Source organism: Stigmatopora nigra, chromosome 2 (genome assembly GCF_051989575.1).
Source record: "Stigmatopora nigra isolate UIUO_SnigA chromosome 2, RoL_Snig_1.1, whole genome shotgun sequence".
Taxonomy (NCBI): Eukaryota; Metazoa; Chordata; class Actinopteri; order Syngnathiformes; family Syngnathidae; genus Stigmatopora; species Stigmatopora nigra.
This window is the reverse complement of record NC_135509.1, coordinates 213172-239412: the sequence shown is the minus strand read 5'-3', so window position 1 is coordinate 239412 and position 26241 is coordinate 213172. Positions and strand designations below refer to the sequence as shown.

Here is a 26241-nt window from a genome sequence, read left to right as displayed (position 1 = left end):
GCGATCTGGGAGCACCACATCATCCAAATACTTTCCCAATAGTCATTGGCCGACATAGAAGCCTAGCCGAGGTTTGAATATCAAGACAGAGACATCTTTTGGAACGTTCCGATCGTCGAATAGTCCTCCCCAGCTCTTATTTTGTCAGACTTGGGCGGAAATTTTCGCGTGACTAAGTCAGCTGTCTTGATATGCGGCGCACCACTTTGGGTCTTCATCAAAATGGCTGCTTGGATTGTTGTTTGCGGATGAAGAAGAAAAGGAGCTGCCACTGACGACGGACGACAACAGGTCAAGAGCTGTCCACCTCGAAACGCCCGGAAGACAACGACGTCACTCGAGCGGTAAGCGTTTGTCGTGGCCTCGGAACAGGCGACAAGTTCCCGTTAAACCATTGAACCGCCCAAACCGTTTAAAACGGGCTTTGGAGTGTCCCGACTACGATGGAATGTCAACGGTTTGCCACTCGTTTGTTTGTTTGTTTGCTTGGCTCGAACGTCTCGTTGTCAGTGTCGCTCGTTTTGAAATGTCATCGCGCGGCACCTCCAAGGTTCTGAAAACATTCGACGATATCGACGACGTGAAAGCCAAGATAGCCAATTTATCCACATTTGTCTCTATATCGTGGCCATTTAACTCGGGGGTAACGTGACGTGAGGCACCGTTGCCATGGTAACAAGCTGACAGTCAGCCGGGATGGGCGGGCCAAAAAAAGCCGCAACGAGGCCGTCCTTGTCAAATGACGCCACTTGTCAACATCAATTTGACGCAACCTCTTCAAATGATGCGGCCGGCGAACAGGTGCGTCGCGGCGGCATCATTAGCATGGCTCCCCCTGCTGGTCGTCTAGGAGAATGCATACGGGCCCATTTTTTTTTTTTTTTTTTTTTGGGCGTTGGGGGAGGCAAGGCCTAGTGGGTCTGTAGCAAGCTTGATTACAGCATGATTTTGAAACTTTGGTGATTGACGACACGTTTGTCTGCGCAGTGAGAAGCGGCCATCATGGATACCACCACGTCCATCAAGATGACCACTCTGGCCATCCAGAAGCTCTTTGGCCACGTGGAAGACGAGAACCTGCCGGCCCTCAAGGACCACCTGGACCGCTTCAAGGAAGTGGACGGACGCAGCGACGTACGTGGTGCCGCCGCCGCCGTCGTCGTCCAGCTCACCCCGATAAGCTGACATACGGGCGATGGCCTTTTATTTTGTGGAGCAGAACGGGCAGACGCCTCTGATGCTGGCGGCCGAACAGGGCAGCTTGGACATCGTGCAGGAGCTCATCCGGCGCGGCGCTAACGTCAACCTGGACGACGTGGTGGGGCCAAACCCGGCGATCCAAGGACGCCCGCCCGTCGCCGCGCATGAATAGATAGCATTCATGGGCGGACCGGGGAAAAAAAAAAAAGCGAGTCGTTGTAGCAAATGATTGTTGGTCATTTGATTGTTGGATTGATGATTTGTGGCGCTCAGGACTGCTGGTCGGCGCTCATTTCGGCCGCCAGGGAAGGTCACGTGGAGGTGGTCAAAGAGCTGCTGGAGAACAGCGCCTACGTGGAACACCGCGACGTGGTCAGTTGCCCGACCCCGCCCTCCTCGCCCGCCGCCGCCGCCGCCCTTTTGACGTGCCCTTTGCTCCTCAGGGAGGCTGGACGGCGCTCATGTGGGCCTCGTACAAGGGTCGCGTGGAGGTGGCCCAGGTCTTGCTGCAGAACGGCGCCAACCCCAACACCACCGGACAGGTATGGCGCCGGGAAGCGACCGAGGTGGATGGCGTGGCTGGCGTGGCTGGCGTGGCTGGCGTGGCGGCGTGACGGCGTGACGGCCAACCTCCAAAAACCCTCCGTCCCTCGCTTCCCTTAGCAGTACAGCGTGTACCCCATCATCTGGGCCTCCGGACGAGGACACGCCCAGGTGGTGAAGCTCTTGTTGGACGGCGGCGCCAAAGTCAACTGTTCGGACAAGGTGAGTCACCCGTTGTCTCCCTCCACGGATTCGTCTCACCCGTTCGCCACGCAGTACGGGACCACGTCCCTGATCTGGGCGGCCAGGAAAGGCCACTTGGATTGCGTCACGCACCTCCTGGAGAACGGCGCAGACGTGGACCAGGACGGAGCGGTAGGTGCCGGTCCCCGCCTCCCGGCCCGTGGTGTCGGACCATGGACCGACCCCCCCCCCCCCCCGTCAGAACTCCATGACGGCGCTGATCGTGGCGGTGAAGGGCGGCTTCACCGACGTGGTTAAGGAGCTCCTAAAGAGGAACCCCAACGTCAACATGACGGACAAAGACGGCAACACGGCGTTGATGATCGCCGCCAAGGAAGGCTACACCGAGATCGTGCAGGACCTCCTGGACGCCGGGACCTACGTCAACATTCCCGACCGGGTGAGTGGCGCCATTTCCCCCAGGCGCCGTTTCTCCCTCCGAGGCGTCCGCCCCAACCGCCTCTTCCCGCCGCGGCAGAGCGGCGACACGGTGCTGATCGGCGCGGTGAGGGGCGGCCACGTGGAGATCGTCCGAGCGCTGCTGCACAAGTACGCCGACATCGACGTCAGGGGACAGGTGAGCGACCCGCCGCCGGCCGTGACCACCACCACAATGACGGAGGTGTGTCCGCAGGAGAGCAAGACGGCGCTGTACTGGGCGGTGGAGAAAGGCAACGCCTCGGTGGTGCGCGACATCCTGCAGTGTAACCCCGACACGGAGACGTGCACCAAGGTGAGTGAGTGAGTGAGTGAGTGAGTGAGTGGGAGGTCCCGTGTGGAATAGCGGACACTCCCCCCAACCCCCCCTCACTTGGTCTCCTTTCAGGACGGCGAGACGCCGCTCATCAAAGCCACCAAGATGAGGAGCGTGGAGGTCGTGGAGCTGCTGCTGGACAAGGGCGCCAAAGTGTCGGCCGTCGACAAGGTGAGGAAATAGTCGGAGCCGCCCGCCCGCCCGACGGCCCACCCAACGGCCCACCCCAATGCCGAGATTCCTCCCCTCCTCCACTGGACCCGGCCAGAGAGGAGACACGCCGCTGCACGTGGCCATCCGGGGGCGCAGCCGGCGATTGGCCGAGCTGCTCCTGAGGAACCCCAAGGACGGCCGCCTGCTCTACCGGCCCAACAAGGCGGGCGAGACGCCCTACAACATCGACTGCAGCCACCAGAAGAGCATCCTCACGCAGATCTTTGGCGCCCGTACGTGAGCGAGCGTGCAAACGGTCGGGACGCCCAAGTGGGCCGACGGACTGAGGTCGCCGTTTGCAGGTCACCTGTCGCCCAGCGAGTCGGACGGCGACCTGCTGGGCTACGACTTGTACAGCTCGGCCCTGGCCGACATCCTCAGCGAGCCCACCATGCGGCCCCCCATCTGCGTGGGGCTGTACGCCCAGTGGGGCAGCGGAAAGTCCTTCCTGCTCAAGAAGCTGGAGGGTGAGAGATTTTGGCCGGCCTGGCCGGCCACGTGGCAATACGTCTTTTTGTCCCCCTCAGACGAGATGAAGACGTTTGCGGGTCAGCGGACGGAGCCGCTCCTGGGACCCTCGTGGCTGGCGGCCGTCCTGTCGCTGCTGGCGTGCGGCGGCGTGGCGCTGGCGCTGGCCTCGGCGCTGGACCCCAAGTTGGCTGTGGCCGTGTCGCTGAGCCTGCTGGCGCTGCTCTACGTCTTCTTGGGTGGGTCCGTCATTCTTTGTGTGGGCGAAGCCCCACTCACTCACTCACTCACTCACTCACTCACTCACTCACTCTGTCGGTCCTCAGTGGTGGTCTACTTTGGGGGTCGGCGCGAGGGTGAGCGCTGGAACTGGGCCTGGCTCCTCAGCAACCGTCTGGCCCGCCACCTGGGCTACCTGGAGCTCCTCCTCAAGCTGATCTTTGTCAACCCGCCGGAGATGCCCGAGCAGAGCGCGCGGGCGCTGCCCGTCAGGTACTCGCCGCAGCGGCCGCCACCACCACCACCTCCTCCTCATCCTTCTCTTTCCTCGGCCATGCCCCCCCCCACACCCCTTAAAAGAAAAAATATTTAGGACATGACTGTCATTGGTTGCTTGCGATCAGGTGACATTTGCTAAGGCAGAAAGAAGCCACCTCCAAGTGTCGGCTCACCCCCCCCCCCCCCCCCCCCTCCTTCTCTCTCCTCTTTCTTTCTGTCTGGAGCAAAAACCAGGCCTTCCCTTCCCATCCCCCACTGGGCCTGCTCAGCAATCATTAAGAAACCTGTGTCCAATTTGGGTGGTGTCTACACGCGTACCACTATTTGTCAGCCAAAGATTTGAGATTTGTGATTTGTATTTTGCACGACTACGCCAGCGTTAAACCCACAAAACAAGTCAGAAAATAGCTCAAATGTATACCTATATAGTCTTTTCTTTTTCATTTAAAGTGAAAAAACAACAAAATATTGAATGTCCCCCCTCTTTTAATTCCAGAAAATAATATCAAAACATTAATACATTGGGATTGGACTGTAATCGGTCACTTGCGATCAGGGCAGAAAGAAACCTCTGAGTGTCTGCTCTTTTTTTTTTTTCTTCTTCTCTACTCTTCCCTTTTCTCCTCTCTTTCTGTCTGGAGCAAAAACCAGCCCAGCCCAACCCACCCATCCCCCACTGAGCCTGCTCAGCAATCATTAAGACACCTGTGTCCAATTTGGGTGGTGTCTACACGCGTACCACTATTTGTCAGCCAAAGATTTGAGATTTGTGATTTGTGTTTTGCACGACTACGCCAGCGTTAAACCCACAAAACAAGTCAGAAAATAGCTCAAATGTATACCTATATAGTCTTTTCTTTTTCATTTAAAGTGAAAAAACAACAAAATATTGAATGTCCCCCCTCTTTTAATTCCAGAAAATAATATCAAAACATTAATACATTGGGATTGGACTGTAATCGGTCACTTGCAATCAGGCCAGAAAGAAAGTGTCTGCTCTTTTTTTTCTTTTCTTCTTCTCTCTACTCTTCCCTTTTCTCCTCTTTTTCTGTCTGGAGCAAAAACCAGCCCAGCCCACCCATCCCCCACTGAGCCTGCTCAGCAATCATTAAGACACCTGTGTCCAATTTGGGTGGTGTCTACACGTGTACCTCTATTTGTCAGCCAAAGATTTGAGATTTGTCAAATGTACATACGGTCTTTTCTTTTTTTCCATTTATAGTGAAAAAACAACTGAATATTGACCTCCCCCCTCTTTTAATTCCCAAAAATAATATTTAAGAAAAATAAATAAATAAAATTAGTAAAAATATTAGAACTGATTCTCCTACTTTTGATGATTGACAATTAGGTGTCATACCCCAGATGGCCACCGTGTAAAAAAGCAGCAGTCGAAAGAAATTGGCAAAGTGACGGAGCCGGGCCACGCCCGCCGCCCGCGGCGGCAGATTTCTCTTCACAGATTACAACCGGCTGTCCAGCGTGGGCGGCGAGACGTCCCTGGCGGAGATGATCGCCACTCTGTCGGACGCCTGCGAGAGGGAGTTTGGCTTCCTGGCCACGCGCCTCTTCCGGGTCTTCAAGACGGACGAGACGCAAGGTGGGCCGCCCCCGCCGACCTTTCGGGCGCTTCACGTGACGCCGCCGCCGCCGCCTCCTCCCTCCCACAGCCAAGGGCAAGTGGAAGAAGACGTGCTGCGTGCCGTCCTTCGCCCTCTTCGCGCTGGTGTCGGCCTGCCTGGCCGGCGGCCTGGCGCTGGCGGCCGTCTCCACGCCGGGCGGCCGGGACCGGGCGGCCGACGGCGTCCTGATGGCGCTGGGCGGCGTGGTGGGCGGCGCCCTGCTGCTCAACTGCCGCACCTGGTGGCGGCTCTCGGACGCCGTGCTCCACTCGCAGAGGAAGCGGCTGCACGGCGCCGCCGACAAGATGCACAAGCTCAAGAGCGAGGGCTTCATGAAGGTGGGCCCCCCGGCGGATGGCGCTCCAAAGACTTTGGGCTGAAGTCTCCGACGGCGTCTCAGGTGGTGAAGAGCGAAGTGGAGCTGATGGCCAAGATGGCCAAGACGGTGGACGGCTTCACGCGACACCAGACCCGCTTGGCGGTGGTCATCGACGGCTTGGACTCGTGCGAGCAGGATAAAGTTCTGCAGATGCTGGACACGGTGAGTGGCGCTTCCCCGGTCCGACGCCGGTCCGACGCCGGTCCGACGCCGGTCCGACGCCGGTCCTCCGCCGGTCCTCCGCCGGTCCTCCGCTGACCCCTTCCTTCTTTCCTTACTTCCCCGGCAGGTGCGCGTCCTCTTCTCCAAGGGACCCTTCATCTCCATCTTCGCCAGCGACCCGCACATCATCATCAAGGCCATCAACCAGAACCTCAACAGCGTCCTGCGTGACTTTGTCAACGGCCACGACTACATGAGGAACGCCGTCCACCTACCCGTCTTCCTCAACAGCCGAGGCCTGTCCCGCGCCAAGAAGATGGCCGCCTCGGCCTCCGCCTCGGCCTCCGCGCCCGTCAACGGCGACGTCCGGGCCCGGCGGGAGGACGCCGAGGGGAAGTTGCCGCGGCTGGGCTCGGGAGAAGCGGCCGAGGCGGGCGGCAAGGGCGCGCCCGAGCGCCGGGTGGGTCGCCGGCCGGCCGGCCTGCCCCTCGTGGACGTCGGCGTGACGGACGTTCCCCTGGCGCAGGACACGTACCGGCGGCGGCAGGTCCGGCGCTCGCTCAGCCGCCAGATGTCCTTCGACTTGACCAAGCTGATGGTGGCCGAAGACTGGTTCGCCGACATCAGCCCGCAGAGCATGAGGAGACTCCTCAACATTGTCTCGGTCACGGGTGGGTCCCGCGCTCGGACCGCCGCCCGCCCACCGCCGCCGATTGGACCCTTCCATGTCTTGTTTTTTTTTTTCTCCCCCCCGAACAGGTCGCCTGCTGCGAGCCAATCAGATCTCCTTCAACTGGGACCGCCTGGCCTCGTGGATCAACCTGACGGAAGAGTGGCCGTACCGCACGTCCTGGCTCATCCTCTTCCTGGAGGAGAGCGACGGCGTTCCCGACCGGGCCGCGCTCAAGCACGTCTACGAGAGGTGGGGGATGGCGGGAGGGCGGGGCGGCTGGCTGGCCGCTTTTCCATTTGGCTGACGCGGGGCGTCCGCCGCCACCAGGGTGCTGGCCGGCATCCCGAGCAGCAAAGAGGTGGAACCCCTGCTGGAGATCGACGGCGACGTGCGCGCCTTCGAAGTCTTCCTGTCGTCGCGCACGCCCGTCCTGACCGCCGGGGACATCCGCACCTTCCTGCCGTGCACCGTCAACCTGGACCCCAAACTGCGAGAAATCATAGCCGGTGGTTGCCTTCCCTTACCGTCGTGACCGCCCTTTACCGTGCGTTATTTGTCCACGTATGTCTTGTTGACTTTTCCCGCGCTTCTTTGGCAGACGTGCGCGCGGCCCGCGAGCAGGGGGCGCTGGGCTACCCGGCGCCGCAGGAGGTCCGGGCCCGCCCCGTCTCCGTCTACAGCCACGTGTCGTCGGCGTCCTTGGGCGGACTTTTCCACGTGCCCCCGCCGGCGCCGGGGGAGGTGCTCTCGCCGTCTCACAGCGGCTACTACAGCGGCATGTCGGGACCCCGGCACCCCTTCTACAACAGGGTGAGCGACCTCGCCGTGCGCTCCGTCCGCCATTCTGAGCGCCCCTCCGGCCCGGCTCGTCCCATTGGTGGTTGGTCACGTCATTTGCATTGTTGACGGTGTTTGTTTTTGTTTTTGACCTCAGCCATATTTCCCCCCCCACTACCACCACCACCACCACCTTCATCAACTGCCGCCCGCACCTCGTGCGCCGGCGCCAGTCTACCCATCATCACACTGTCATCCCGCCGTGCTCGTTAGGAGCGCCGCCACCCGCGACGCCTCGCTAAGCGTGAGTACCGCCAGGCGGGGCGCTCTCGGCCCGACGGGTCGCTTCTTGTCCGGCTCGTCCGACTTCCATTTTGCTCCGAAACGCCCCCACAAACGGTGTATCGACTGCGCTAGATGTCAAAATCATTTAAAGGCGGAGGGTCGGTTCATTGGCCGCTCGCTTTAAAAGGCGTCTTTCGTCCAGAAAGAAGGCCAAACGCGGGCTAAAAAAAGGGCCGAGCCGGCTGACTCGTGGCCGTGTGACCCGCAGGGCTCCGCCTCCGTGGCTTCGGGGACGTCGACCGCCCCGCTGAGCGCCATGACCACGGAGGGCGTGTGCGAGCGCATCGGGCAGATCCAGGGAATCGACCGCGCCGTGCTGGCGGCTTACGCGGCCACCGTCCGAAAGGTGAGTGAGCGTGGGTTCGGGTTCCGTCTCCACGTCCGTCTCCACATTTGGCGTCACGACCTGGCAACCTTTTTCAGGCCAACGTGAACGGCCGAGTCCTGTCGCAGTGCAACTTGGACGAGCTGAAGAAGGAGATGAACATGAACTTTGGAGACTGGCAGCTCTTCCGGGCCAGCGTAGGCCACGCCTGCCGCCGCTCGTGGGGCCGGACGAAAGCACGCCCCTTTTCACGCCCTCTTCACCCCCTTTTCGTCCTTCCCTCTCGGGCAGGTGATGGAAATGCGTCAGGCCGAGAGCCTGACGTCGTACGAGGAGGCCGTGGGCCAGCCGGGCCGTCGGGCCTCGGGAGGGCCGCCCCCCCTGGACGACGCGTCCCCCGCCTACAGCTTCGCCCTCAGCTTCGACGACCTCAACGCCGCGGCGCTGGAGGAGCGGCGCGTCCCCGCCCCCTGGACGGTGGGTGGAGCATGGGTCGGCGGTCCGAGGCCCGTCCGCTGAGCGGGCGTTTTTTTTTTTTTTGTGGCGTGTGCGCAGGGCGGCCCCCGCCGGTCGGGCAGCGTGGCCAGCCTCAACTCGCAGGAATCCGCCAACGACATCGGCAAACTGACGGACAGGCAGCAGGCCGAGTACCACTGCGCCTACCAGGAGTACATTGCGCAGATGGCCCAGCTGGAGGTCGGCAACGAAAAGGCGCTGGCGCCGCCCGAGCCCGAGGAGGCGCTGGGCCCCATCCGGGAAGAAGACGAGAAGGGGCCGCGCTCCCCCTTCCGCTCGGCGGAGCGAGGCGGCGGCGGTGGCGGCGGCGGTGGCGGCGGGCTGTTCCCCAGCGGCCCGCGCTACCGCAAGCTGACCGAGGACGACGACGGGGGTGACGACGCCCAACCGGAATCGGAAGAGGCCCAATCCAGCGGGCGCTCGCTGCTCCTCAAGGCCAAGGACTACCTGTCGGACGCCACGCTGGACAAGAAGGACTCGTCCGACTCGGGCGTGCGTTCCAACGAGAGCTCGCCCAACCACTCGCTGCAGGACGAGGAGGCCGAGCCGTCGCGGACCGACTCCCCGGGGCGGCCCCCCGCCCCTGCCACCGAGACCCGAATGTCCCTCTGCAGCCCCGACGAGCCCCGGGCCCCCGCCTGGAATCTGAACCGGGCCGTGGATAACAACAACGCCTCGGACGAGATCCCGCCCGTCTCCAGCGACACCACCGTCGCCCGCCCGGGCCCCGACAACGAGAACGTGCGCGTGGTCCACCTGAAGAGGGGCCTGAAGCCGGGAGACCCCCCCGAAGTGTGCACCCTGACGGCCGACGCCGTGGCCTTTGGAGACGAGCGCGAGAGCATCCTGTGAATCAAGGTCGGAAACGTTTTTCAGTTTGGCACCTTTTGGAAAATGATGGGTCACATTTCTGGTCGTAGGCTAGACGTAACGTAAATATGAAGTGCTATTGTTTTTGGTGCAAGTGGGATTTGTGCTCGCTGTCGTCTCGTACAAATCTTTACTCGTCTGTCCCGTCGAAAACGTAAAGTTTGATTTTGAAACAGGTGGAAAGCTCGTCACGTTAGTCCTCGAGACTTTGATATTCCAAATGTCGCTTTGCATGCAAGTAAAAGCACGCTTTCAACAGAGTGATGTTTAGCAAGGGTCATAGTGATTGTTGTCCCGCCCACTCGAGTTGCTTCGATCTCGGCCCCGCCCCAAAACCGTGATGTTTACAATGTGTGATGTTGTCAATCTGTCGTGTCGTGAGATTATGGTGTACCGTGCATGGCCGCGTGCCCTAGGCAAATAAAAAGCAATTGCTTGTCACAAACAATTTATTGTCATTTCTTTTCAAAATGGACAAAAGACAAACACTTGTCACGTGACCCACATGGAAGCCCGCACTCGCACTTGGCTTTCAGAAGGTGAAGACGAGGTCCGAGAAGTCGCCGGTTATCATTCGGCTGAGTTCGGGCGTGAAGTAGTCCGGAAAGTCAAAGTGGGAGCCGGCACACGGGTCCTTGTCTTTGTCCAAGTCCTTGTCCACCAGGGAGAGGCTGAGGCTGACGTTGGCCGCTTCCGAGGCGGGGGGGCTGAGCGAGCCCAACTCCAGGTCCACTTCGCGCTCGTTTCCGCAGCACGACGATGTCGTCGATGACGACGACGACGACGATGAAGACGCTGAAGACGAAGACGGAGGAGAAGAAGAATTAGACGAGTCCAGACAACAGAAAGAGGTTCCGGCGGCCTGCGCCCGTCCCTCCCGTTCTTCGTCTTCGTCTTCCGAGTCACTAAAGTCCCGCTTGAGCACGAACCGCCTCCCCCCCGAATCCGACTGGCGGGGGCGCTGCTTGGCGGCTCCTCGTCCGTTCTTGTCCGCCACCTGGCTCTTCTTCTTGGGCCTGTACTTGTAGTCCGGGTAGTCGGCCATGTGCTGGAGGCGGAGCCGCTCGGCCTCGCGGATGAAAGGGACCTTCTCGGACTTGTCCAAAGACTTCCATCGCTTGCCCAGCCGCTTGGAAATCTCGGCGTTGTGCACTTCCGGCGACTCGTGCATGATCTTTTTACGCTCCATTTTGGACCAAACCATGAAGGCGTTCATGGGCCGTTTGATGTGAGCTGCCGTCGCCGATACTGATGCCGGTGCTGGTGCTTTTCCGCCATGCTGCTGTTGCTGCTGCTGCTGCCGCCGCCGGCGACGACGTTGGACCATGCTGTCTCCTGACCCCGTAAGTCTCCGCCAATTGTATACCGCACTCGGCTTCGTATCCTGCGCGGGCGAAGCCGGGAGGGAGCTCGTGAAGAAGCCGCCGCCGGCGTCCTTTTTTTGTGTTAAACAAAGCGCCTTGACTGGCCTCGGCCAATCGCAGCCCGTCTTTCTTCCTCGTCGAGCCTCCGGCCAATGGCGTTGTGGCTTTCTGAACATTCGCCCGCCTTTTAGACGTCTCAGCCAATGGGAAGAATCCCGCCTTCATCTTCTTCTTCTTCTGACCGCTGGCTTTGCCGGCCACTTCAATGTTATTTAACGGCTTTGATTCAAGAATGAAAAAGAAGTGACCGTTAGGTGTTTATTAACAGAATACAAGACAGTCGCTATCTCCTAATAGGTCACGTGTTAATGGTGCCTTCAGGTGCTCTGGGAAATGGGTATTTTCGCCTGCGTCCCCTCCTTGGGCTTTTGTTGTCTTTGGAGCTTTGGACGCTGACAAACCATTGAACTCTTGGAGGGTGTCAATCAGTTTGCCAGGCGCCACGCACGCAGGCACGCAGGCAGGCAGCGTCGTCGTCGTCACTCGCTGATGAAATGTACGAAGGTGACGGGAAAGACTCCTCGCCGGGTGGGCTCCGCCTCCACGTGACCCACCTGAAGCGGGTGGCCACCACCCGTCAAACTCTGTGGTTTGTGGCGGGCGGTGGCCGGCTCACTCACTCACCCACCACTCGCTGTCCTCCTCGCCCTCCACCACGATCACCTCGCCCTCCTCGAACGTCAGCTCGTCGGGGTTGTCGGCGGAGCACTTGTAGATGGCCCGCACCCGTTTGGGCCTGGACGCCTGTGGGCGGGCGACACAACTCCATCAACTGGGAGCGCCCGAGAGGCCGAAAGCCGGAAGCGGCGGGACACTGACGCCGAAGGCGGTCCTGGGTTTGGGCGTCGGGGGCTCCGAGCCCTCGGGGGAGCGGGCGGGACCTCGTCTCTGCGTCCTTCGCAGGGGTGACCTCTGCGGGGCTTCTTTGTCTGACCTGCCGTCGCCACAAGTCGCGCTACCCGTCTATCTCCACTGGAAATCGGGCGGCGGACCGGCCGGCGCTTACCCGCCGGGCGATTCGTCTCCCGGGGGAGGCACTTTGTGGTTAAGGGGCGGACCCGGCGGCAGAGGCGGCGGGTAGTATGGGGCGCTCCGGACCCTGTGATTGGCCGGGGGAGGCGGAGCCGCGGGGAGAACTGGTGGAAGTCCGCGCCAAGAGATAAAGCTCACTCAGACGCTAGCATGTGTGCCACGCTACTCACCGTACACCGAGGTGTTCCTGTCGGGAGCGTTCGGGGCCAGGGGGTCCGACGAAGACCTCTGTCTTCCCACCGTTTCCATGGGCGGCGGCGGGGGGTCGGGGCCGGGCTCCAGAACGGCGCCGTAGGTCTCGTTGCTGATCATCATACTGGGAATCTGCGCGCGGTGCCTGGGGGGCGGCGGCGGCGGCGGAGCAGGCGCGGGTAGAGCGCCCACGAAGCAGCTGACGGGACGGTCGCGCTCTTCGCGGCGGGCCGGGATGGGCTGCGCAGACCACAACGTGGGTCCGCGGCAAAGGGCGGGCGGATCTGGGCTCACCTTGTCCTCCAGCTCGTCCTCGCTCTCGTCCAGGTCGTCGTTGCGGAGACGCCACTCGTACTCCACGTGCACGTGGGCGTTGAACTTTCCCGCCTGGGCCTGAATCAGCTGACGTGCGTGGTTTCGGATTAGCCTCCGATCCCGCGCCACGCGGCGTCGGTACCGGGCTAGCCGGAGCCTCACCAGCTCCTCGCACTGCGCCCGTCCGAGTCTTCGGGCCACGTCCAGCGGCGTCTCTCCGGAGTCGTCGGCTGCCAGCGTGCAAAGGTGGAGGTGGGGCAAAGGTGGAGGCGGGGCAAAGGTGGAGGCGGGGCAAAGGTGGAGGCGGGGCCGGGCCAGACCGGCATCGCGCGTAACCACTCACCCACGGTAACCGAAGCTTTTCCTTTCAGCAGGAGTTTCAGGCACTCGGCGTTGTCCGTCAAGCAGCAGTAATGCAGCGCCGTGCTCCCCCGGGAGGTCCGGGCGTCCAGGTCGGTGCTGGGCGGGCACGGGCGCCGTTGACTACGGTGGATGGCCCGCCCGTTCGGCGGCACGACGTTACCTGTTCTGCGCCAGGAAGTCCACCACGTGGAGCGAGTTCCGGTCCACCGTGCGGACGGCCAAGTGCAGGACGGTCTCGCCCGTTTCCTGAAGGGAGGAAGCGGGGGCTCGGCTCAAGCGCCGCGGGGGGGAGATCGGGGACGGAGAGGGGCGCTCGTACGTGCGGGTTGGGCTGCGGGAGGGGCCGGCCCAAGTCCGCCCCCTCGGCGTAGACCTGCAGCAGGGCCAGGACGTCGCGGTCCAGCGCCGCCCGGTAGAGCGCCTGCAGCCGCTCGGCGCCGTCGGCGCAGCGGCGGCGCACCAACGCCTTCTCCACGTACTTGCGGGTGATGTAATCCTTCCGGCTCGACCTACGCACACGTCATGGCACGGTAGGACCCCCCCTTACCCGTCTCCTCTCTCGTACTCACATGTCGCTGGTGGGCTCCGGCTTGGGTCCGGAAAGCCTGGCTTCCATGACGCCGTTGAAGGCGGCGTTCCCAATGTTCTTGGCCAGCTGAAAAGAGAGAGAGCGCGGCCAGTGACCGTGGCGTGGTCGGCTCCCGGGCTAAACTCACCAGCAGCTCGGAGGTCCCCAGCACGTCCAGGTCCAGGCTCTGGATCCGGGAGTAGTGCACGCCCATTTCCCGGTGGATCCCCGAGCACTCGATGCAGATCAGCACGCCCAGGTTGGTGGAGAGCCAGGAGGGCGCTGCCATAGGCGGAAGGATCCGAAGGACGGACCTTCGTCAATGGGTGGGGCAGACGGCCGGCCCGAGTGAGCGAGTGAGCGAGCGAGCACTGACCCGGAGCACCGCAGTCGCAGCAGAAGCGGTTTCCGGCCATGTTCTTGACCTCGGCCACGATTTGCCCCGTCAGCTCCTGCACGATGTTGTCGCCTTCTTGCCGGTCGCCTCGGAAGGCTTTGTCCAGGGCCTCTTCTTTGCTGTTCTGAAGGACCCACACCCATCTGCCGGCCACAAGGCACACGGTGTTGGCTAAAGGTCACACCCAAGCCCCCCCCCCCCGGGCCATCGGCCGAGCAGCGCTCACATCTGGCACTCCGCCTCGTCCTCGGCCTGGAAGTGGTACGTCCGATCGTCTGCGTAGAATGGTATCGACATATTGTTTCCTTTCCAAACGGGACCTCCGTCGGAGGGGCGGCCTTCTTACGCGAGAAGAGGTCAAAGTTCCTCTTGTCTTCGCCGTCCTTCTTGACTTGGCAGGTGAGCAGGTTGAGTTTGGCCGGCGCTCGATTGGGCTGGGCGACATGCGGGCGTTCAACTGGCCGGACGGCGGCGGAAAGAGGGGGCGGGACTTACCGTGGCGTGGCAGATGTTCAGGAAGCCGTTCTTCACCGAACACTTCCTCTTCTGCCAGACCTTCCTCAGCCTGCTCCACACACAAAAAAAAACCATAATAATAATAATAATTAGGCGTGAGGGCAGAGCGGAGATAGATGGGCGGCCCCGCCCACTCACCCCTCGCTCCGCTTGGCCAAAACGCCAGAGCGTTCGGTGCCGTGCGCCTTGTTGCCCCGCAGCTGGTGCAAGCTATATCCCTGGCTCCGCTTGGGCGGGGCCTCCTGTCGGCGGGAAGACGGGACCGGGTCACGGCGACCGGGTCACGGCGACCGGACGTCCCGCCCACCGACCTCTTTGCCCTCCGAGCGCAAGGACGACTTGAGGACGTCGCGCAGTCGGCTCAGCTGTTTCCTCTCGGCCTCCCGAGACTGCTTGATCTGCAAAAGGCGGCGCCCCCTCAGCTTTTGGCCAAACGGCGGCGGTTGCCGTGGGCGACCTCACCGCCGTCAGCTCGCTGGCCATTTTCTCCACCGACGGCTTCAGGCTCTCCGCGGCCGCCAGACCGTCCTGAAAGAAACTGCCGCGGAGAAAGCGTGGGCGTGAGAGAGACGCCGTTTGAAAGGCGCCGTCGTCGTCGTCTGCCGTCGTCATCTGTGGTCGTACTTGCACTGCGCGTGGAAATACTTGACCAGGTTCTCCACAAATTCGCCGCCCTTCTTGACTTTGATGTCGTTGACCTTGAGCAGGTACTGGAGACGGAAAGAGGTCAGACGTGGCGGCGGGACGGCCAGGGAGCCACGCCGCCGCCGCCGCCGCCGGCCCCGTCAGCCACCTCGCACATGTGGAGCTGAAAGGCCCGGCGTTCCCTCTCCATCTCCTCGGCGATCTCGCCGCCGCTGAACTCGGTGCGGATCATGCCGTGCTGCTTGGCGTGCTCGCGCTTCTCCTTCTCCAGTTTGGAGCTGCAAAGCCAAAGCGTGCTGCTCTCAGAGGTCGACGTGGCGTGGCGTGGCGGAAAGCCTCGCGCTGCCTCTCCTCACAGTTTGCTCTCGTAATCCTTCCAGGACTTGTCGAAGGGCTTCTTCAGGTCCTGCGGTTGCAGATGGTATCATCAATAGTCATCTACGTGGGCTAAGGCGGCGGCTAACGCACCCCCTTGACGCCGCGCAGGTCTCCCTTGAGCAGCGACTCCAGCGGGAAGGAGATGATGTTGTTCATATTTTGGATCTGGCAAGAAACAGAAGGTCGGGTTGGTTCCATTAGGTCGGGGGCGTCCCAGTCTCACCAGGTTCTTGAAGAGCGCCGTCAACTCTTTGCTGAAAACGGCAAACTTGAGGAAGGCGGCGCCCAACGCCGCGTCGTCGCCGCACGCGCACGTCTCGCCCAGCTTCTCCATGGCCGACACGTACTGACCCTCGTGCTCCACGTGGCCTGCGGGGGAACCAGACCCAAATCCGACTTGGGCTCACCCACCCCACCTTGACATTTGTGTACGTATCGTGTCTTTTTCAGGTGGAATACAAAGTGGCCGGTCCATTTCCCTGCGGGTCGGAGAAACTAGCGTGAAAAGAAATGTTTTGCCGGCAGGGCGCCGCGCTCGTGTCGGGACACGCCCGGGGAATGTCGCCCGTGCACGTCGGCGTGAGAGCAAGTGCGAGTCGGTGAGTAGCTCGTGTCAATTGTTTGGGAAAGCAGACAAACCATTTTCTTGGGCAAAATAAATGTTTCCACAAAAAAAATCACGTCTACTGTTACACGTTATAAATGAGCGGGAGTGATGGCGTGAAGGGCGGGTGGTTCCCCGCTCTCGTTGCCAAGACGACCATAGGCTCGACCGCCCGACAGACCGACCGACCGACTCACTCACTCAGGCCCGACGTGTAGACGGACTTGAGCGCCTTTTTCAACTTGGAAAGAACCGAGCGCTCCACGTCCAAAACCTGAATCACACACAAGAATGGGGGCAAAAGTGTCAAAATGAGAAGCAGAAGTCCTACTTCCTCTCTTAGCGCTCATCTCGTGTCACTTCCTATCAAGCAACGTTCAATCGTTTTGTGATTTCAAGGGATATTTCCAAGAAACCACCAAAATAGCACAAGGAGTCTGGCCCGTGCGTATCTGAAGACATAGACCGCGCCTCCCGGTTCTGCCGGTGCCGGTGCCGGTTACCTCCTCCAGGGCGGCCACGGCATTCCTACAGTGCGTCATGCGTGAGGAGAAGCTGGAGGTGGTGGGCGCCGCGTAGTCGTCGTTGCACTCGCGGATGAACTCGGGGACGCTGAGAAGATCCGCCATGGCGCTTATCCGAGCGAACGACCCGGAAACCAGTCAGGCCACACCTGGCTGGCTGACACCTGACGCGCACGAACACGATCGCAAGCGCCGCTTTTTTCTTCTTTTTCTCGCTCCTTTGCGCTTCTTCTTTCTTTTCTTCTCCCTTCTCAACTTGAAGGACGTTCAGCAAAGCCCTTTCAAAGTTTCCTGCCGCCGCCGCCGCCACCTGGACCCAAATTCATGGCTTTCCATTGACGGTGAAGGACGAATCAGAATATATGAAAAAAAAAGGTACTTGTAACTGAACTGTAGCGCATGAGCACTTACAACGTTGTAACTAGTGTGGTAATAACGAAAACAGGACGTGTGTCGACATTGGCGACCGACAGGTGGCGAGAGAGAGAGAGAGTCTCGTTTAAGACTCGCGAAGAAGACTCCGGACTTCCGCATAACGCGTTTGTTTTCGTCCGAGCTCATTGCTAAAAACTAGCAACGGTGTCGCTCTCCATGAAGCAAAATGTCCGCTACAGACGATGACACCGAGCTCAGGGATCTCCTCATCCAGAACTTGGAGAACAACGGAGTTCTAAACAAGCTGAAGGTGAGAAAACTTGCACGTACGCGCCCTGTACCTGGGCGCCGGCCGTTAGCCTTCGGGGGCTAAAGGGGAGCCGTTGGCAGGGAAGCGCCACAAACAGCCCCGCCCAACCCGTGAGCATTCGAAATCAATAAAAGATTGTCAAGTGAAAATTCTAGTCTTCACTATTCCGAAAGCTCTAGTATGGATGAAGTCATGGCCGGCCAGAGGAAAAACAAATGACTTTTGAACTCCAATTTGGTTGGCGGACAATTAACCATGGCGGTCGTGTGTGTCTCCGCAGGCAGAAATGAGGGCAGCCGTCTTCCTGGCCTTGGAGGAGCAGGACCGACTGGAGGTGAGACTGGCCTCGGGAAAGGACCTGGCCACATTTCCGCTCACCTTTTTGTCCTCCTTTGCATCCTCAGAATAAGACGCCGCTCGTCAACGACCATCTCAAGAAATGCCTGGCCAGCGAAAATGGTGAGTCGCGACCTTTCGCCGCCCTCTCGCCCCACTTGACCACGACGTGCGCGCGCAGGTCGTCTGGCGGCCGCTCTCATCCTGGACTTTATGCGCGTCTTCCACCTGGACTTCAGCCTGGCCGTCTTCCAGCCGGAGATGGACGCGGTAAGGCGGCGGGACGCCGCGTGACGCCGTGTGACGTCTGGCTCTTTGACGTCTGGCTCTTTGACGTCTGGCTCTTTGACGTCAGCGCCCCAGCGAGCTGGACGGCCGGCGAGCGCTGTGCGCCCAGCTGGGCCTTTCCGAGGCGGAGATTAACGCAGAGTCGCCCGTGCTGCTGGAGTTGGTCCGAAGAGGACGGCGAGGCTCCGACCGGGCGTCCTTCTCCGCGCCGTCGCAGGACGACGATCTGGCCGTCGACCGGGTCTGTGTGGGCGGGGACGCCCAAGCCCATGACGATCTTGTGTCTCAAGCGGCAAAAAACGCGTGTTCCAGGAGTCGCCGCCCCCCGCCGAGCCGGAGCGCCGCTCGCCCGCTTCGGACGAGGACTCCCTTTTCCACGACCCCCTGCCTTCGCCTCAAAAGACTCGTGGATGGTGAGAAGCCCGCCGGCACGTACCACGGAATCCGCAGCGTGGCCGTTGCAGGGCGGCGAACGTCCGTCGCGGTCCGGAAGAAGAAGACGACGACGACGTGGGAAGAAGCCGCAGTCTGCCCAGTAGGTCACGTCGTCCTCATTTTTCTTTCTGTCCGTCGGACGTCAAGGCTCATTTGGACCGTGCAGGGTCGCCGTGGAAAGGGAAAGCGTCGCCGGAGGCGGACCCCCTGGGTGGCGCCCCGCCCTATCTAGGTAAACCTCTCCCCCCCCACCCACCCACCCGCCGCCCGACTCGCCGCTGACCTCCCCGTTTGTCGCAGATGACGAGGACGACGCGGACTACTACGACGACTTCAACAGGTACGGCGCTCGGCCCCGGGAAAGAAGCGCGCTCACCCGGCGGGCTTTTGCCTTTCCAGCCACCGCTCGGAGCGCAAGAGCGAGGCCAGCATCAGCGAGGACATCGAGGAGGGCTCGGCGGAGGGCTCCACGGAGGGACACGAACGCGGCCACCAGGTTGCCCGTCGCCGCCGCCGCCGCCGGGCCCTCCGTCCAGGTTAAAAGGTTAACTGTCTCTCCCGTTTAGTCGGAGGACACGTTGGACGTCAGCGTCTCGCAGCTCAGCGTCGGCGTGGACTACATGGAGGAAGTGGCCTGACGCAGCCGGCCTGACCCGGCCGGCCGGACCCGGCCGGCCTCCTTCCGCCGTGCACGCTGTCGGTGAGGAACTTCTCCGTTGATCTTTTCGCAGGCGCCACATTTGGTGGTGGCGAGCAGATTGTCCCTCCCCCATTTCATGCATCTCTCAAGTCAAAGGCCCCCCTTTTTTTTCAGAGGCGGTCCGGAGGTGACGGGAAGTGGCGGAAGGAGGCATTCCCGCTTCTTATCAGCCACGGCGGGAGAGAGCGCCCTCCCACGCGCGCCGCCCCTGTTCCTCAAATGTCACCTGTCCTCATTCCCCCGGCGGCGGTGGTCGGTCAAAGGTCGGTCCGCCCCCCGGGTCCCGGAGGGGGCGGTACGTCCCAGGGGCCGGCGCGCCACCGCCTGCCGTCCAATGGGAGAGGCTTGATTTGTTTTCCTTTCCTTTTTGGAGCAAAAGATAGTTTGTCCATGTTGGAGACATGCAAAATAAACTCGGCCCGCAGCCAAGAGTCCACTTTGTTGTCGACTGAAGTCATTTCATAAAATAGGTGCAGAGAATTGACGGAATAATACGGAATAATAACACGGGATGCACGGCCGAAAATTAGCCCAAATGAGCGATACCGATGGATTCTTTTTCTCACTTTGAGCTCTATTTTCCCCACAATTGAGTGAGTGGCTTTGCCACACGGCACCAAGCTAAAGTGAACTTTACGCCTCCCGCCTTCCATTTTTCTTTCCCGCCTGACCTTTTGTACACAAACACTCAGCGTGCGGTCAATCATTAGACTCTGACGGCCGGCGCTTTCTCAGGTAAGAGCTCCCCCCCCCTTCTCCGGGCCACGCGCTCTGTCCACCGCCGAGCCGGAGAAGGTCGGCGCGCACCGACCCGAGAAGCTCCCTCCCGACGCGTGGCGTCTCCTCCGCGCAGATCGACATGTTGACGCTGGGGCGCCACCTGACTTCCGGCCGTGGCCCGGGAGGGACACGCGGCGTGGCCACCGTGATCTCCGGCCTGCAGACTTCCAAGTGAGTGCTTCTCTCGATTGGTGTCGGCCGTTGAATGGCTTTCATTTCAACGGCCCATATCTGTATCGCATTTCCCCCCGGGGCCTCGTCCATTTTTTTGTCTGCGGAGGATGCTGAGAGAGCGGCTGAAGCGAGAGGTGGACCACCTGAGGGCGGCCAAGGTGGTTCCCGGTCTGATGGTTTTGCAGGTATCTCGGCCGACGTCCACCCGCGACGCGGCGGGCGTCGTCTTGACGTGCGCGCGCTTCCAGGTGGGGAACCGGGAGGATTCCAACTTGTACATCAGCAGCAAACTCAAAGCGGCGGCGGAGGTGAGTCCGTCCGCGCTCATCCCGGCGGCAAAAGTCAAAGGCACCCAAGCCCCGACCGCTTTCTCGCAGGTGGGCATCGAGGCTTGGCACGTGAGGTTGCCCGACACGGTGACGCAGGACGAGGTAGTCGTCACCGCCGCCCTGGGGTCCGCCCCCGGGACCGACCCCGAGACCGACCCCGGGACCGAACGGCTCCCGTCTCCGCACTCGCAGTTGCTGCGGACCGTGGCGTCGGTCAACGCGGACCCGTCGGTGCACGGCCTGATCGTGCAACTGCCCCTGGACTGCGTGGAGCCCGTGGACGTGGAGAAGGTCACGGACGCCGTCTCGCCGCTGAAAGACGTGGACGGGTGGGTACGGGCGGGCCGCCCAATCTCTCCGCTCGCTCCGCCCCCTTTTGATCCGGCTCACGCCCACGTAGCCTGACCTGCGTCAACGCCGGCAAGTTGTCTCGTGGGGATTTGAGCCGCTGCTTCGTCCCCTGCACGCCCAGCGGATGCATGGAACTCATCGCGCGCACAGGTGGCTGGCGCCGTCGCGCCCGGCCGGCCCCCGTGACCCCCGCGACCTTTGATCGCAGGCGTTAGCGTGGCCGGGAAACACGCGGTGGTGATCGGTCGCAGCAAAATCGTGGGGGCGCCCATGCGTGACCTGCTCCTGTGGAATCACGCCACCGTCACCACCTGTCACTCTCAGACGCCGGACCTCCCCCGACAGGTGAGAAACCACCCACCCCTCGGATTCCCGGCGCGTATTTCCGATCCCGTCCCTCCCTCTCCGTCTTCAGGTGGGCACGGCCGACATCCTGGTGGTGGGGGCGGGGAGAGCCGAGATGGTGCGAGGCCATTGGCTGAAGGAGGGGAGCGTCGTCATCGATTGCGGGATCAATTACGTCCCAGGTGAGCGGGCCGGGGTGGGCCGGGGGGGGGCTTTTTTTCCGACTCGGTGATGAATATTGGTCGGAGAAAAGTGACTTTTGTTTTTTGGTTGTAGACGAGAGCAAGCCGAGCGGCAAGCGCGTGGTCGGCGACGTCCATTACGCCTCGGCCTATCAGAGGGCCGGATTCATCACGCCGGTTCCGGGAGGGGTGGGGCCAATGACGGTGGCCATGCTCATGCAGGTGGGTGTGGGGGTCGGGGGGGATGTGTGGCCGGGCCACGGAGGGGGCTAACCCTCGTTTTTGATTTGCCGCAGAACACGGTGCTGAGCGCTCGACGGGAACTGGCCGCCGGACGTTAGCCGCGCCTTCCTGTCAAATTAAACGGTGACCAAAGCGAACCACGAGCTCGCCGTGACTTCTTTCCATCGCGCTCCTTTAAAAGAAGAAGGTTACCACATCGACCCCAAAATCCATTTATTTTATTTTTTCTCATTTGATAACACAGTCAAGTAGGAGTGCATTCGCCTCGCACACTTTGTCATGGCCACGGTGAAGAGATCGTGGCCTTTGACCCGAGTGAGTCGGACGCAAGCCCCGCCCAGTCCCCCAACCCCCCCCCCCCCCCGCCGTCACTCGCCCCGCCCCCCGTCCCCGCTCCCCTGCGAAATTTCCGAGTCGAGCGAGTAGGCCGAGCTCCCGTTGTCGCGAGTGTCCGGGAAGGCGTCGTCGGCCGGGGCCCCGCCCCCTTCCGGGCACAAGTGGGCGGAGCTGTGGAACAGCTGGCTGTGGCGGTGCAGCCGGGGCGGCTTGGCGGTGTGCGCGTACATGTGCTCCTGAAGCTGGCTCTTGTGCGAGAAGCGCACGCCGCACACGGCGCACGCCATCTTGCGCTTGCGAGAGTGGCCGGAGGCGGCGGCGGCCGCCACGGCCACCGGGTCCGACGCCGCCCCCGCCGCCGCCGCCGCCGCGGCCCCGCCCTCGCGGCTCCTCCTCAGCTCCACCGCCAGCTGGGCGGCCAGCGCCCGACTCTGCCGCAGCGCCTCCTCCAGGCGCTCGGCGTCCGGGCGCTCGTCCTCCGAGCCGCCGCCGACTTCTCGCTCGGGTGGGCACTCGGGTGCAAAGAGGGCGGGGTGGAGGGCGTGGCCAAAGAGGTGCCGGCGCAGCCGCTCGGGCGAGGCGCAGTGGTGTCCGCGGAGGCCGGGCGCCGGAACCCGGTCCTTGGGCGGCGAGCCCGGACCGTGCCCGTCCGGAACGTCCCCGTCCGGACGCTCCTGCTTGATGGCCACGCCGCGGTCCCGCGCCGGAGGCGAAGGAGCGCGGCCCTCCGGCGACGGCTGCGGGCGTCCCCCCTCCTTACCGGCCAGCTGGGACGAGATCTGGATGCCGTAGAGGTTGGAGGCGCGGGCGGCGTCGGCGTCCGGGCCGCAGTCGGGGGCGGGCGGGCCGACGCCGGGCGCCCCCTCCGCGCCCCGGCGACAGAGCTGGTGGGCGTGCAGGAACTTGATGCCGTCCTCCAGGCGGGCGGGCTCCACGGCCTGCCTGGGACACGCCCCCGTGTACATGACGTGCAGCAGGTAGCTGAAGACGTCGGGCTGGATGTCGGCGGGCTGGATCTTGATGCACTCGCTGTGTGGCGTATGGAAGAAGAAGAAGGAGGAGAAGGAGGAGAAGGGTGGCTGGGATCCTTCAGAGAGGTGGTCCACACGGGTGCTTTCCAGCACCCGAGGCCGGCTGACCTGCTCTGGTGGATGAAGATCATCTTGAAGTAGTTGGAGAAGGCGGCCAGGACCGCCCGGTGAGCTTTGAAGTAAACGTTGCCGATGGCCACCGTGCAGTCGCACAGGAAGCCGAACTCGCGCTGCACGTTCAGCTGCTGCAGCAGAAGCAGGCTGTGGGCGCTGGACGGAACCGAACCCGCAACCGCCGCCGAAGGAGCTGCAGGAGCCGAAAGAGCCGAAAGAGCCGAAAGAGCCGAAGGTGCCAAAGGAGTCTCCATCCCTCACCTGCCCGAAGGCCAGCAACGTCACGCCGTGCGTGCATTTGCATCCCGCGCGTGTGCGTGCGTGCGTGTGCGCGTGCACGACAATTGATGGCTTACCGCCGCCGCCGCCGCCGCCGCCGAACGTGTCCGAGCGTGTCGAATTGAGCCGAGCGGAGCCGAACGATGCGAATCTTCGGATGGGGATGAAAAGGATGAGGATTGTGCGCCAAATTGCGTCACGTCTCGCGAGAGCACCGACGTGGTCACGTGCACCCCCCTTCCATTTGATATGGCATATTCTTTTTTTTTATTTTGATGCTAATTCTCCAAAATAATGGGAAAAATGCGGCCTTTTCAAAACACTAAACTGTGTTCAATGAATGGAAAACAAGATGGACTGCAAAAGATCGTTCAAGGCCAGCTTGCCGGGACTTTATTTTGAAGGCAAAGTCTGTTATTTTGACCCTCGCCATCAACAACAGGCGCTTGTGCGTGTGTGCGGAAGTTACGGGCGACGGCTGAGTCTCGAACGCAGCCTTCCTTCTTGCAGAGACAAACAAGAAGGAAGAAGAGCAGCTCGTCTTTCTTCCCTTTCCTTCGTCCTCCTTCGTCCTCCTTCGTCCTCCTTCGTCATCCTCCTGCTCCTCCTGTTCGGCCCTTGCCTCCACTTTTCTCCTCCCAAAGTAAGTTCTCGGCACGTCCGTCCGATCGGTGGGGTGGGTGGGTGGGGCGAGGGAGGGCGACGTGTGTTGGCGGAGTGGTTCTTCTGCTACTTACGTGCGCGCGCCCGACCGCTCATCCGTGCGTGAGTCTGCAACGGAAGCGGAGGCTGGGAACCACCAACTGGCCTCTTTTCTCGCGTCCACGCTTTGCTTCCTGCCTGCCTGCCTGCCTGCCACGCTTTCAGAGTAAAAGGGTTTCTTGGAGGGAGGAGCGAGCGCCGCCGTTAGGTGGCGCCAAAGGACGAGCTCTGATTTCGCCTTGTGTTTTGGAGCCCTCCTTTGAATTTGGCGCCGTTTCCGCCACCTCGCAGATGGCGATGGCCCGCCACAGCGATCACGTCCTGCGGCAGCTGAACGAGCAGCGCGAGTGGGGCTTCCTCTGCGACTGCCTGATCGCCATCGGCGACATTTACTTCCGGGCGCACAAGGCGGTGCTGGCGGCCTGCAGCTCCTACTTCCGCATGATGTTCATCCGCCAGCGGCAGGGCCAGGGAGCGGCCCGCCTGGACCTCAGCGACATGCGCATCAGCGCCGAGTGCTTCGACCTCATCCTGCAGCTCATGTACCTGGGTCGCGTGGCGGCGGGCGCCTTCGACTTCCACGACCTGCGGGCCTCCATGGTCTACCTGCAGATGTACTTCATCCCCGACTCGCCGGACGACCTGCGCGACCCGGGCTCCGGCTCGGGCCCCGACTCGGGCCCCGACTCGGGCGGGGGCCCCGCGCCCTCCTCGTCCGAGCGACCCGCGCCGACCGGCGCCGGCAAGATGCTCTTTGGCGTGCGCATGTACGAGCGGCAGAGGCCGGACGCCGACGACCGGGGCGGCTCTAGCGGGTGAGTGCCGCCGAAACGGGGGAAATGTTCTCCGGGTGGTGAAAAAAAAAGCCGAAACGCCGGATTTTGGTCGGCAGGTACCTCGGCGGCGAAGCCGAGTCCGGCGCGGCCCTCCCGAGGGCCCACGCGCCGGAGCGTGGCCGCGACCCCGGGAGACGGGGCGGCGGAGGGCGGAGCTCGGCCCAGAGGGAACGCCCCCGTTTCGGCCGCACCTTCACGTGCGACGACTGCGGCTTCGTCTTCAGCTGCGAGAAGCTCCTGATCGAGCACGTGCTCACCTGCACCAACCGTAAGAGGTACGCGGCGGCGGCGGCGGCGGCACGTGGCGGCCCCGACGACTCGGCCGGGGCCGAGAGCTCCACCTCGGAGGACGCCGGTCCCTCCGTCAAGAGGGAGCCGGAGGGGGGGGCCCCGGCCGGCGTCTCCGGCGAGGGTCGCCCGGGCGTGACCCGAGAGAGCCGGACCTCGCCCCATTTCTTCAAGGTGAAGGAAGAGAGGGTGGACGGCGACCCCTGCGAGGTGTGCGGGGCGCCGCTGAGCGAGGACGAGCGCTCGGCGCACTACCTATCGCGCCACCTGGGCCACGTCTGCGCCTGCGGCCGCTGCGGCCGCGTGCTGGTCAAGGGGCGACAGCTGCAGGAGCACGCCCAGCGCTGTGGCGAGGAGGAGGAGGAGGAAGAAGAAGAGGAGGAGGAAGAAGAAGAAGAGGAGGAAGATGAAGAAGAGGAGGAGGAGACGGCGGCGGCGGCGGCGTCAACGGCGGCGGCCGCCTGCCCCCGCTGCGGCCTGCCCTTCCCTAGCCAGAGCCTGGCGCTGGAGCACGGTCTGACCTGCGGCGGAGGGCGGGCGGGGCCCGACCACCGGCGCAAGCACTTTTGCGGCGTGTGCGGCAAAGGCTTCTACCAGCGCTGCCACCTGCGCGAGCACTACACGGTGCACACCAAGGAGAAGCAGTTCACCTGCGCCACCTGCGGCAAGCGCTTCCTGCGCCAGCGCCAGCTGCGGCTGCACACGGACATGCACCGCGGCGCCGCGCGCTACGTGTGCCCCGTGTGCCAGCAGGGCGCCTTCCTCAAGCACGACCACCTGCGCCACATGATCTCGCACCTGGCGCCCGGCCAGACCATCTGCCAGGTCTGCTTCCGCATCTTCCCGGGCGGCCGGCAGCTGGAGGAGCACATGGACGTCCACCTCTACGTCTGCGCCGTCTGCGGACACAAGTTCCGTCTGCGCAAGGACATGCGCGCGCACCACAACCTGGAGCACGCCAAGAGGCTGTAGGAGCCTCCGTCCGGCTCCGGAGGCTCCGTCTCTCCCGGCCGCCGACTCTGGACGGAAAAGGCGGACACGCTCTTTGGACGGATTTAAAATGGGAGCCAAGTTCGCTATTTGAATCAAATAGTAGGCACTTGGGGGGTGCCGTAGTCAAACCCCACGCTCATTGCAACGCATTCTACTTATTTTGAGCGACAGCCAATAAATGAAATGGCCGCGGCCAAATAAGCACTGGTCTGGCTTTATTTTGCTTTCATTGGACAATTTGGTGTCCATATGGGATGGCTTTTGACGG

General features: G+C 62.1%; 7 protein-coding genes across 10 annotated transcripts; 4 read left to right on the top strand and 3 right to left on the bottom strand.

Moving 5' to 3' along the window:
• The first annotated feature begins 169 nt into the window (after window positions 1-169).
• Window positions 170-10036, top strand: LOC144211488 (kinase D-interacting substrate of 220 kDa B-like). Of its 4 annotated transcripts, none has more exons than XM_077738809.1 (28): window positions 170-344; window positions 988-1134; window positions 1220-1318; window positions 1474-1572; window positions 1644-1742; window positions 1867-1965; window positions 2020-2118; window positions 2189-2386; window positions 2465-2563; window positions 2621-2719; window positions 2813-2911; window positions 3009-3186; window positions 3256-3420; window positions 3481-3660; window positions 3748-3913; window positions 5368-5519; window positions 5590-5879; window positions 5942-6082; window positions 6210-6542; window positions 6609-6753; window positions 6842-7004; window positions 7083-7261; window positions 7354-7565; window positions 7690-7836; window positions 8086-8223; window positions 8301-8399; window positions 8494-8679; window positions 8758-10036. In XM_077738809.1, the coding sequence occupies exons 2-28, from the start codon at window positions 1003-1005 to the stop codon at window positions 9568-9570; spliced, it is 4809 nt and encodes a 1602-aa protein (XP_077594935.1). In that variant the 5' UTR covers window positions 170-344; window positions 988-1002; the 3' UTR covers window positions 9571-10036. The 4 variants fall into 4 exon arrangements, with proteins under 4 accessions (XP_077594935.1, XP_077594925.1, XP_077594949.1 ...); XM_077738799.1 differs by having other exon boundaries at window positions 1864-1965; XM_077738823.1 differs by lacking the exon at window positions 7690-7836 and having other exon boundaries at window positions 171-344.
• Window positions 10037-10120: 84 nt separating this feature from the next.
• On the bottom strand, window positions 10121-10915 carry LOC144193341 (transcription factor Sox-11-A-like). The gene has a single exon (XM_077712173.1). It carries the CDS (start codon window positions 10913-10915, stop codon window positions 10121-10123), a length of 795 nt encoding a protein of 264 aa, XP_077568299.1.
• Window positions 10916-11256: 341 nt separating this feature from the next.
• Window positions 11257-16912, bottom strand: LOC144211518 (arf-GAP with SH3 domain, ANK repeat and PH domain-containing protein 2-like). Its single transcript, XM_077738857.1, has 26 exons — window positions 16526-16912; window positions 16224-16296; window positions 15642-15787; window positions 15509-15583; window positions 15397-15446; window positions 15189-15318; window positions 15020-15105; window positions 14858-14933; window positions 14707-14793; window positions 14534-14637; window positions 14375-14444; window positions 14226-14313; window positions 14106-14154; window positions 13859-14022; window positions 13631-13764; window positions 13484-13569; window positions 13234-13423; window positions 13075-13160; window positions 12895-13010; window positions 12714-12781; window positions 12531-12638; window positions 12215-12476; window positions 12019-12148; window positions 11832-11946; window positions 11637-11756; window positions 11257-11566 (listed from the first exon to the last, which is right to left on the bottom strand). The coding sequence occupies exons 1-26, from the start codon at window positions 16649-16651 to the stop codon at window positions 11492-11494; spliced, it is 2814 nt and encodes a 937-aa protein (XP_077594983.1). The 5' UTR covers window positions 16652-16912; the 3' UTR covers window positions 11257-11491.
• Window positions 16913-17029: 117 nt separating this feature from the next.
• On the top strand, window positions 17030-19426 carry cep43 (centrosomal protein 43). The gene is made up of 12 exons (XM_077738984.1): window positions 17030-17231; window positions 17512-17565; window positions 17636-17690; window positions 17749-17837; window positions 17923-18096; window positions 18168-18268; window positions 18320-18390; window positions 18457-18522; window positions 18591-18630; window positions 18690-18786; window positions 18857-18990; window positions 19105-19426. Exons 1-11 carry the CDS (start codon window positions 17148-17150, stop codon window positions 18926-18928), a joined length of 903 nt encoding a protein of 300 aa, XP_077595110.1. The 5' UTR covers window positions 17030-17147; the 3' UTR covers window positions 18929-18990; window positions 19105-19426.
• A 141-nt stretch (window positions 19427-19567) lies between these two features.
• LOC144211601 (C-1-tetrahydrofolate synthase, cytoplasmic-like) lies at window positions 19568-21531 on the top strand. The gene is made up of 11 exons (XM_077738972.1): window positions 19568-19725; window positions 19844-19941; window positions 20051-20129; window positions 20193-20252; window positions 20322-20375; window positions 20466-20602; window positions 20674-20774; window positions 20833-20969; window positions 21040-21151; window positions 21246-21373; window positions 21448-21531. Exons 2-11 carry the CDS (start codon window positions 19850-19852, stop codon window positions 21490-21492), a joined length of 945 nt encoding a protein of 314 aa, XP_077595098.1. The 5' UTR covers window positions 19568-19725; window positions 19844-19849; the 3' UTR covers window positions 21493-21531.
• A 231-nt stretch (window positions 21532-21762) lies between these two features.
• On the bottom strand, window positions 21763-23395 carry zbtb25 (zinc finger and BTB domain containing 25). The gene is made up of 3 exons (XM_077710592.1): window positions 23238-23395; window positions 22870-23136; window positions 21763-22759 (listed from the first exon to the last, which is right to left on the bottom strand). Exons 2-3 carry the CDS (start codon window positions 23127-23129, stop codon window positions 21763-21765), a joined length of 1257 nt encoding a protein of 418 aa, XP_077566718.1. The 5' UTR covers window positions 23130-23136; window positions 23238-23395.
• On the top strand, window positions 23267-26177 carry LOC144187015 (zinc finger and BTB domain-containing protein 1-like). The gene is made up of 3 exons (XM_077710591.1): window positions 23267-23797; window positions 24148-24671; window positions 24749-26177. The coding sequence occupies exons 1-3, from the start codon at window positions 23495-23497 to the stop codon at window positions 25950-25952; spliced, it is 2031 nt and encodes a 676-aa protein (XP_077566717.1). The 5' UTR covers window positions 23267-23494; the 3' UTR covers window positions 25953-26177.
• The last annotated feature ends 64 nt before the right edge of the window (window positions 26178-26241 follow it).